The sequence below is a fragment of the Petaurus breviceps genome, unplaced genomic scaffold (assembly GCF_028583685.1).
Source record: "Petaurus breviceps papuanus isolate PSGF00001 unplaced genomic scaffold, PetGlider_PUasm1.0 90769, whole genome shotgun sequence".
Taxonomy (NCBI): Eukaryota; Metazoa; Chordata; class Mammalia; order Diprotodontia; family Petauridae; genus Petaurus; species Petaurus breviceps.
Window position 1 is genome coordinate 1,954,145 of NW_027187341.1, and position 11,389 is coordinate 1,965,533.

Below are 11,389 nucleotides of genomic sequence, written 5' to 3' on the forward strand. Positions count from 1 at the left end.
CTCTTGCCTCCAGTTTGCTAATATCAACCTCTCTAAGTTCTTATATACCAGAGAGATGCCCCTTTTTCTCTCAGTGAATCAACCTCTTTCATTCAAAATGTATCTAGATCAATCTTTAATTTCATTAATCCCACCTGGGTTCATTTTCAGTCCTTCATATCCACTATATTGTTGAAATTATAGAATAAAGGAGGACATCCAGTCCAACCTTGTCGTTCATAAATGAAACTATAGAGGCCTAAAGAAACTAAATCACTCCATTTGTATGTATTTGTAGCTTTCTTTTTAAATATTCCTAGTTCTTCTATATATGTGTTTATCCTGCTTTCTGCACCAGATTAGGGGTCTCCAAACTTTTTTATACAGTAAAAAATAACTGAACATATGCCTGTAATATATGTATATTTACAAATTATCTATATGTCCTAACATACTAATAATTGTGTTCTTGAATTTATGCAAATTATAAAAATGGAAAATTTAGAAGATGAGAAAGAGGTAAAATAATATCTTATTCTAAAGTCAGTAGGAGCAACTGGAGTTTACTGAGTGATAGGTGCTTAGGGAAAATCACTGGTAGCAGTGTTAGATGTGTTGAATGAGAGAGGAGAAATCAAAGATGGCACCAGGGTTGCCAAAGTAAATGACTGGAAGAGTAGTGGAATCCTCAGTAGGATAGGAAAGTTTAGAATAGGGTGGGTTGGGGGGAAAGGTAATGAATTCTGTTTTGAACATGATGAATTGAAGATGCCTGTAGGACATCAAGTTCACAATGTCCAGTATGCAGTTTGTGATGTGAGACTGAAGCTTAGGATAGAATAACATTGGATATGTAGATCTAAGAGTCATCAGCGCAGAGATGAAAATTAATCTTGTGGAGCTAAAGAAGTCACCAAATGAGAAAAGAGGAGGGCCCTGGACAAAGCCTTTGGGTACATGCACTGTTATGGGCCGTGACAATGCATAATGATTCATCAGAGGAAACTGAAGAAGACCAAGGAGGTAGGAAAAGAACCAAGAGAGAAAAATATCAAAACTACTCAAAGATGAGAGTATCCAGGAGCAGAGGGCGGGCAGCAGGATAAAATGCCACAGAGGCATCAAGAGAGAGATGAACTTAGAAAAGGCCATTAGATTTGGCAATGAAAAGGTCCTTTGTAACTTTGAAGAGAACAGTTTCATTTGAGTGAGTAAATATAACTAGAAAGTAGAGCATCTGTGACATTGAAAGCTGGTCCCCTTGACAAAAAGAAAGTTCCTCAGAAAGAGCTAAGTTTTGGAGGAAAGACAGTCTAATCATAAACCATCCAGGCATGCTCATTCTGTACATCCCCCTTTCACCAAAAAAAAGAAAAATAAGAGGCAGTGAGGACTTTACCCACTGTCCTAGAGTATAGAATCTGCTGCTGTGGTGATTGGGGGACTAGATATAGGAGAGGGGGGAGTGATTTTGCTTTCAAATCTACTCTGGTCCCTGAGTTGGGTTAGATGTGTTCACACCAAGAGCCTTATGAAAGACCTGCAATAGGGCATAGAGTGGAAAAACATTGAAGATATTAGGGGGATCTATGGTAGAGGCAAGCTCACATCTGACTATGAGGATAGGCTATCTTCCTACCATCTAATTGGTTGATCACATAGCACATGGGGTCAAGCCACAGCCCCCTCTTTAGAGACCTCTGCTCTAAATTGTAAACTACTTAAGATTAAAATTAATTTCTTCTCTTTCCATTTAGTTTCACGTGCAATAATATGTATACCACAAGCATTCAGTAAATATTTGCTGTTTCATTCTGTTTTGAAAAGTGCTTAAGAAAATTTAATAGGGTCAGTCTCTTGGTTGATATGGAAGAGTTTTGTCTCCCTTTATGTAATTAGTTAAGAAGAAACTTTATTTGGAAGATTATCCTGTGAGAACTGTTGACATGTTATTTTTTAAAAATGTTTGGCTCCTCAGAATAGAATGATTATTCATAAATTATGTATAATAAAGTTAAATTCTATATAGGAAGACTACATTGCAGACTGCAGATGTTTACAAAATATGTCCAGAGAACCTTAGGTTCAGGTAGTTCAAGGAATTCATTGTAGGAAATCATTTAGAGTAGTCATGAAGGCTATGTCAGTTAGTATTAGCTTTGGGCAGGTACTGATCTAAGGCCAGTATTCCTGAAGTTAAACAAAACACCACCACCACAAAAGGATTCAACATTACCCTTCGAAAACTACTGAGCGAGTGGTTTGAATGCCAGGTTAGAAGTCAAAGAATGACTCTTGATATATTTTGTGACCTTGGGCAAATTATTCCTCTTAGTTATGTTTCTATAGCTATTATTATATCTTCTGTATATGGATATTAGGAAAATTTTATGTTTCAGTAAATAATTTTGAACTGTAAATATAAAGTATTACTTTAACTCAACAATGTTACATTATTTAGGACATTTCTTTGTGAAATTATTTATAAACTCCTTTTAAGATACCCTTTAGAGATAGTGTCTTTGTTGTACCACTAATTTACTCTATGACACTCTCGGCAAGTCACTTACACTTTTTTGCTTTCACTTTTCTGTCTGTAAAATTATGGTTACAGTGATTTAAAGTATAGTAAATGCTTCTAAATAAAGGTGCTATCTAAATCTTCACTATTAATATAAGCCTTTAGTGTTAATAAAAATGGTACTTCACCTCTTACTGATGCTGTTAGCTGAAAATTATAGCAGTCAAGGAATCTAAATAAGCCATTTCAGGAAACCTACCAGAAGAAGGGTTCCAGATGATATTTGAGCCTTTGTGGGGGCGGGGAGGGGGGAAGAGGGCAGAGACAGGGGAGGACCATGCTGCTATAGCCTTTATTCATTCTAATATACATTTGGCTTTTGGTCTTTGTCCGGTGTTCTGAGTTCTAACTAACGTTGCTTTCCCCAAAAATTGTTTTTAAGCTAATTCTCACATACATACCTTAAGACGTTGCTTGTTATTTTTTTTTTTTAGTCTAAAAGTATGAAACTGTTAAAGATTTATCATTCAAATCAGAAGACAAAATTCATCCTGTAGCACCCCATTCTGTGAAATACTCCTAATCCTCACTAATTGGTTGGGGAGTGGATTTGGGGAAGGGAGGAGGAAGAGAATGACTTCTCCATATTCAAAGATAATCTATGGATTTGCAACTCCTGAGTCACTACAGCTGGCTAGTAGCCACAATTAACTCCAAGCAAAGGCATTATATCTTCTGCATATGGAATGTAAGCTGAAATAAAAAGAACTGCTAGAAAGGATTCCACTCCATCAGCTTAAGGTACACTCTCCCTCGAATATACATCCTTGGGAAGAGTAGGTACAAACTCAGAACACACTTGTCATTCATTCAGTGGGAGCAGGGAACCAATACAACTTATATCTTCAGTACCTTAAGGCTCAATAAAATAATAATGACAATCATAACTAGAATTCACACAACGCTTTAATATTTTAAAAGCTCATCTCATTTTATCTTCACAACAACTCTGGGAGGTATTTGCTGTTATAGCCCCATTTTAAAGATGAGGAAACTAAGAGAGGTTAAGGGACTTTTCCAGGGCCACACAGCTAATGAGTATCTAAGGCTAGATTTCTACACAGGTTTTCCTGACCCTAGTTCCAACATTCTACCTACTGTGGCACCTAGTTCCTTAATGTCCTTTCACTTTTCATAGCATTTTCACATTACTCCCCCTTGGATTCAGTGTCTCTCCACTAAGTGCTGCTTCCTGGGAACTTAATTCTGAAATGCTAGTTTTATCTTAGAGCTTTGGTCAGCTCTCTTCTCTTCTGTCAGACTTCAAACTACTTGAAACTATTTGTCACATGCAGTTGCACAACTCTATGTTTGATAAGTGAGGAAAGAGAAAATCCCCCCCTGGCCCTGCTGGACCCAGCTGACCTTTGGTAGAGATGTAGGAATCATATTCCACAGACCTGTTACCTTCTTCTAATGTCATAGGTCTGGCAAACCTACATTTTTTAAGGGCATCAGGTTATGACCAATCTTTAGGCAGCCAAAGTCAGTCTCCCCTTCTAATCCATCAGGTATACCTTTTCACATTCTGTAAAGGGATAACATGTCAAGGCAATATTTTTGCACTTGGTTTAATATGTTGACACCTAATTGCTTTTGTTATCTGCCCATGGTTTTTTGTGATTTGTCAACTGAACCGGAGGGGAGAAAATCAATTCTACTCCCTTCTCAGCCACCCCCATAGGGAACTGGCCTCCTCAAGAAACCAGCAAACTTAAGGATTCTACTGGATTGTCTAATCTCATGTGTTGTGTGGTTTTCCTGTTAAAAACATAAGTTTTTGCTAATTATAAAAATATCATTCTCTTAAGAGCCTTGGTCAAAATGAGCATTCAATCTGTGAATCCAGGCAGCTTAATTTTATAAGAGATTAAATTAAAGCATGTGTAATGGTTGTCATCACATTTTAATAGAGGTTATTAACTTCTTATTTCTTTATGTACAGGCAACTCTTAATTTTCTTTGCTAACAATGACAGATAGGGATGATAATTAAGATATCTGATCATTACAAATTATCCAGACATTTTTTAGCCAGTACCTTTAACCTCATCTTCTCCATCAAACATTTTACCAGAGATTCCAAATAGTAGAATTGACTCGTTAAACTCTTTCCAGAGGTGTAGTGGATACAGAGGCATCTTCAAAGCCAGGAAGATCTGGGTTCACCTCTGACACATAAAATGTCCCTGGGCACACACCTCTAAGTAAGTAAGTAAGTGCTCAAGGCAACTCATTAAGACTATAAGTTGCAGAGACAGTGCCAATTTACATTATTAGAATGAGTTTCCTCACCGTGAGTTTTCTATAGCAAAGAAATAGCAGGTTCATTGCCTGTTCTTCCTGCACATCTATGATGGTGTTACCAACAAAAATTTGATCGGCACTCAGAAAATAGAATCGAGGTGACTGAACAGTCAAGAATATATAGTATCATAGAATTTTGAAATTAGAAGTGACCTGAAAGATCAGCTCTTCTAATACTTTATTTTACATTTAAGAAAACTCTGGCCTAGAGGGGTTAAATTATTTTGCCCAGGGTCATAGTTATAGTAAGTAGCAAAGTTAGGATTAACCTAGGTCTTCTGACTCCTAATCCTGTATTTTCCCCCCTATTACATACAGTTTGAGCTACTAAGCCTTTTGTGATAGGTTGTACATATATTTTATTTGGACCTGAAAACCTGAACAACTTAGTTGTGGGAAGGGTCACGGATACCATTTCTGTATTGTTGCTTTCCCAAGCATAGTTTGTGCAGTATGAACTGATGGAGCATAACTGCCCTAAGTGAAAATCACTGCTCTATTAGATTTTGATTTTTGAGTAACAATTGTCTACCTGATATAGAAGAAGATAGGAAAAGGGTATTTATTTTCTTCCAACAGCTAAAAGGTGATCATACTTCTGAAATTCGTTGAGATTGTCCAAGAAAGTGTGTAAAATACTCATCCATCACTAGGCGCCCCTGGTCAGGAAATGACAGTGCAGTAAATATCTTCAGCAGCCACCTTTTAATGTACAAGCTGTTTTCGGTTGGAATTTTCAGCACTCACATAAAACACACTGTCATGAGTGACTGCCTGTGCTCCAAAGTCATTATTATTGGGATAATGGAACATCTTTCACCGAATAACCAAAAAACTTTAAATGTCATGTCAAGTTTGTTGAAGCCATTTTCAAACCCTCTTCAAGGTTACATGAATATTGAGTATGTCTTTTTTTTTTTTTAAGTTTCAGATCTATGAGAAGAATCACTCATAAGACTATAAGATTTAAGTCACTTAATTTTGAGGGGGGTGGTAATCTGTCTAGTACTCTTTGGACAAGTCAGTCAGCTACAGCTGTTTCATCATTAGATAACTATAGCAGATTCTTAATGATGGTGTGATAAGTCAAGATCACTCTCACTAGTAATTTACCAAATAGAAAAGAAAATAGATTTTTTTTTACAATTAAATAGTGACAAAAAATGTTGATTTTGCTTTCAGATTTTTAAAACTATGCCTACCATATCTATTATCTGTCAAAGGAATCCAAATGACTTCAGTTAATTTTTCAACCTCTATAACCTTTCGTTTTCTGTGTACAAAACAGCATTAGTTTTTTGTTTTTTTTTTAACGATTTACTAAAACAAGTACTAAGGGAAAAATAATTCTAAGGAAATGGTTTTCATACATATATAAATATATATGTGTGTATATATATGTACATACATATATATATTCTAATTTAGTGGACTTGAGGAAAAAAAAGACCTTTCATCTGTTTGCAAGTATCTGTCTTTCATCTTTGTCTATATGTGTGATCTGTTCAATGAGAAGAACAGCTTTGAGACTATTTTTGAACATTTTCACAGTCCTTAGTAATTCTTTCCTAAATTATAAGTTTTATGTTTCTTTCCTCCATAATTATAGAGAACCAGAAGAAGCAACTGGTGGAAGTGTCCCATTCCCACCACAAACTCAATTGCAACTCAACCAGGCCTCCTGTTGCCAAGGAACTTAACTCTAACCAAGACACTCATTCATCCACAGTGAGGATCAAGGATATTGGGAGGAAGGAGACCTGTAACATAGAAGGCACCAAAGAAAAGGAAATGGAGCTTGGCTCTGTTTCTAAAACTGAATCACTTCCTGAAGTAGAGGCCCTGCTGGCAAGACTTAGAGCTTTATGAATTCAGTTGATAAAAATGAATAAGCAAACTCTATTGCCATACTATGCTTGGCTGCAACACTTTTTAAGATGCCTTACTTTGGGTATAACTGGCATTATATAGTTATGCCTTTCAAAGTATATCACAATTTTATCTAAAATTTATACTTGCAATGCTTTTGCTGTATGTTTGAGACATTGTGCAAAACTATAATTGGCTTAATGCCTTTTTGTTGACAATCTGTTCTACTATAGTTGGAAAGAGAGACTGAATTATATATAAAATTCTAGTGAACAGGTGGGTGACTACGTTATTCAGCAGTGTTTTGTTAAAGAAAATATATGATATGCCTGTAGGTCTAAATAATTATATTTGGTTTGTTGTCTGTGTCTAGTTCAATGAATCACAGATCTCAGAGCTCAACTCTTGTCGTATATATGCACGTTTGTATTTATATATGTCCAAATTATTTCTGTAGTTATGACCTGCATTCTATCATTGTAACATCAGAAATATGAAGCAGACGTAAAATGACTAGTAGACACATTATAATCATTGCTGTATTCAGGTTGATTAGGTTCTTCAAAACAATAAGGGATATTAAGCCCTCTGCAAATAGATAATGTATGAAGACTATATGACTTAAGCTTGTACACAATGCAGATGCATTTATATAAAATGAATATATCTTACACCAAATTTTTGCTGCTGAGATTTTATATCTCTTCTAGAAGACTCTTTTTAGCTTTCAATCATGGCTGTGATACAAAATTATCATTTTGTAATTTCCCAACTGTTTTTTCTTTATGTCATGAGTTAACAATATTGCAGGTTTTATAAACTACATTACCATCAATAACTTTTACAGGTAGGTTTTGTTAAATAGGTTTTCTTTTTTAAAGTATTTTACATAAGAAATAGGGGCGCTGCTGCTCTGTTAATTTCTCATCAAAGAAAATAAACTTCTTGCACTAAAGGATAAAACTTGCTTTGTGTGGCTTCTCATTCAAACTTATGATGCACTATGAGTTAATTTGGAGATAGGTTGTTGCTGTTTATATTATGAAATACACTATAAGGTCTTTTGCCTTCAGTTAAAAAGCAGTTATATGGAACCAGTCTTGGACAGGTCCCCTGCTTTTTATTTCCTTGTTTAAGTTGCCTCCTTCTTTCTGCTCCAAGTTAATAAAGTTAATTAATTAGAACTGTGAAACAGGGCCTGTTTATAGACTTTGGGGAACAGAATGTTTTCCACAGCCATTGTGGGAATAAATTGTTCTCCTTTTATGCATTACTCAAATGTGCATTTTGCCCTCTAGTTACAGTTCCCATTTTCCTGAAAACAAATAAAACAGCAAAAGGTAAAAGACATTTACACATTTAAACAGACAACAAGCCCTAACAGCAAAGCAGAATTGTTTTGTTTAGAAACACATTTACAGAAGAGAATTGAAGGTATCAGTTCCAAAATGAATTTGAGGAGATTTCTTTTAGAGAGTGTGTTAAGAAAAAAAACAAACAAAGCTTATACTTATTACACTGAACAATGCCATCATGCCAATTTGTGAGTGGCAACAGGTCCAGATTGCCAAGGAAATATTTGGGAGTAGGAAAGCCCAAAGTAAACAGGAAACAAAGAGGTCTACAGAAGAACTCAAGCCAGGAAGAAATCAGAAATCAAAAGGGCCAGATAGAGAATCAAGATATCTAAGAGGTCCAGAAGCCATGCTCTCATTGGGTCAGAGGGTCAAGCAAACATTCTACAATCAGAAGATTCCCCCAGGAGCTGAACTTGTTCACTGAAGGCAAGTAGGTGAGCCTGTACCAAAAGAAAGGAAAGGACCCAGATAAAGGAGAAAATATGCCATCTCACCTTCCCTCTCATCCTAGTGGGAGATTCTTGAGTGAGCATGGCCTAGAAACTTGGAGGTAATGACATTGGAACACTGCTGCGTGGGTGAATGAATGCAGGGGTAGAGCGGCAGATAGGATTTCAAGAAAGGTACCTTTCCTTGTCAGATGCCCCTTAAAAGGGAGAGAGAATGACAGTTAAACTACACACACACACACACACGTGTGTGTATATGTGTATGGTAACATCACTTTAGCCAACTGCAAATTACAATTAAAGCTATCATTACCTTTATCTCTTGGGGAAAAAAGCATGAGTTCAATTTCATGATCCTGAGCAAACTACATTTGTTCATCTGAATTAGGGGGTAATAGTCCAACACAAATCTATCTGATACAATTTAGCACACTTGAAAGAACATGTATGTTCCAGATGGGCTCAAGACTAATCCTGAATCTAGACTAAATTATACCGTTTTCTTTCTTCTCATCCTCCTTTTTATGTAAGGAAGAAAATTGTGTCAAGAAAAAAGCTCGATGACTATGCTGTCATTGAATTGTCTATGAGCAAAGTCCTTCTGCTGCTAATTGGACTATTTTCTTCCCACTCTCAAACATTTAAAGTTATTTCAAAAAATCAAAAGAAAGCCCAATTATTTTCTTATATATGTATGTATTTTCTCTGCACTGGATATTTTGGAGTATTTTAGTAAGATACATTAGAAACAATTATTCTGTTTATTTGGATATTTTGACAATACTTACTGAACTTTCCTAGTAAAAGACCAAATGTAATCAATTCTATATAGTAGCCAAAACTCAGAATTGTTGCGATTGCCATCTGTTACATGAACATTTGTGAATGATTCAAACATGGTGGTTTATCTTATATTTCTTCAGTGACTCTTATTTTGGAAGATCATAATCCAATTAAGAGCTAAGTTGCCTAGTTAGAAAATTTACCATTTTAGGCTGCAACACATTTTATTCTGTATTTCATCCCTAATTAAACACTTCCTCAATCCACAAGCCTGAGATGTTTAGGCCCACGACCACATTTTTATGGTTATTTCTATGACAACCTATTTGGGTTGGCTGTGTGACTTCTGAAAAATGATGTTTCCTCATAGATAAAATGCTAATTGGATTGATAAAGAAAAGGTATTCATTTCCTGTTTTCTTCATATTAATTATTAGAAGCAGTTTGAATAGATGTAGTTGGCAATGCTTTGGCCTTATTTTTTTTTTCTAGCGAATCATTCTATGTTAGCTATTGTATTCCCTTGCCAGTCATGAGTGCTCTTAAAACCTGTTGGTGGGCCAAATAGCTAAATCATTTTGCCCCAAGGACTTCTGTTTAACAAAACACACAGTGAAGTTGCCAAGAAGCCATAGGAAACTAACTAGAGTTCAGAATTTTCCTAAAATTTCTCAATACAATGGAAATGTGCTCCTTTTTATTAAGCTTTCCTATAAAAATCTATGCCCTAAAAGGTGTATATGTGAATATTTTAAGGATTAAGAATAGTCACAGGGGAGGGAGATGGTGGGGAGAATATGGCACAGTTCTCATTTAATAGCCAATTCTAATCAAACATTTTGTTTTAACATTATGTTTGAATCACAGAAAAATAATAAAGATTCTTGTTTCATGCAGGAAAGCTTAAAATGGAGAGAATCTTGAATGCTACTCATTTTAGTGAGTTCCTCAAGATAATTAGAAATCTAGATGACTGACTATCTCTTTGCAATATCATATCTTTATACAGACCTACATTTTGGAGATTTGTTAGGCATTCTGAAGTTCAGTTTTTTGAAAGCCATTTTAATTGTGAAGTTGGAATTATTATCCCTGCATCAGGAATGTCAGATTGTATTTTACTACACTTTTTAAAGTTTTAATATACCACTGTTGTATTATGTCACTAACCACCTTTGTTTTAAAAGGTAGTTCTTAAAGGTTGAGAATTTCTTATTTTCTCTTGGCATTTTTATATCTTGTCGTATTTTGAATGTATGTCCACGTCTAAACATCTCCAAATGGCATTGCATTTGACCCAAAATGTTATTTGTTTCTCCTCTTCAGTCTTTGTCTGCAGGGACCTGAAATTCATGTTCAAGATAAATGAAGACAGGAATCCAACTAATCATTAGACTTTTGTCTGTAAGTCTTCTGGGTGTTACTTAGTTAACAGCCAAACCAGAGGCTGATTATTGGTAACTACTGCTAGAACACATCAGCTAGACATAAGCATCTTGGAGGAAGATTTTATAGGATAAAACTTCTAAGCTAGAAAATAATCCCAAAATTAAGTTTCAGATTCATGGTGTACTTTATTCCTTAGCAAAACCCCAGATGCAGATCCAAAGACTGTTTCCGTAAATCAACAAACATTTATTAAGTTCCTGATAAGTACTGGGCACTGTGCTAAGAATGGTAATAGAAAGACAAGCAGCAGACTCTGCTCTCAAAGGTCTTACATTCTTACTGAGAGGAGACCATTTGTACAAGATGTAATAGGAATAAACCAGGGAGTCTCTGATCAATCTGAGATTGTGCTTTGTCTGAAGAGCACCTTCCATGGAGGTAGATGCACTCTAGGAACTTGTTGAAAGGAAAGAAGAACCACCTGGTTGGTTGCCAATGACTCGGACTGCCTTCAAGACCATGGACAGCCAAGTGGTGGCCGAGGTCCATCTGTTCCTATAGTCTTCTCAGCAGACTGAAGCTGAAGCGCCTTGATCCCTATAAAGGATACCCTTCTAACGAAGGCCCAAATCTTGTAATCTCATCAAAAATATTTAAGGGAACTTCCCTCAACAT

At 35.8% G+C, this 11,389-nt stretch overlaps 1 protein-coding gene across 2 annotated transcripts in view; it reads left to right on the plus strand.

Moving 5' to 3' along the window:
• The window catches only part of DIAPH3 (diaphanous related formin 3), a 516,072-nt gene extending 508,374 nt beyond the window's left edge, over nt 1-7,698 (plus strand). For both annotated transcript variants that reach the window (XM_069068623.1, XM_069068622.1), the window contains one exon: nt 6,476-7,698. In XM_069068623.1, the coding sequence (XP_068924724.1) occupies nt 6,476-6,735 (260 nt within the window). In that variant the 3' untranslated portion in view covers nt 6,736-7,698. The remainder of the gene's footprint in view (nt 1-6,475) is intronic.
• Nucleotides 7,699-11,389: the final 3,691 nt, after the last annotated feature.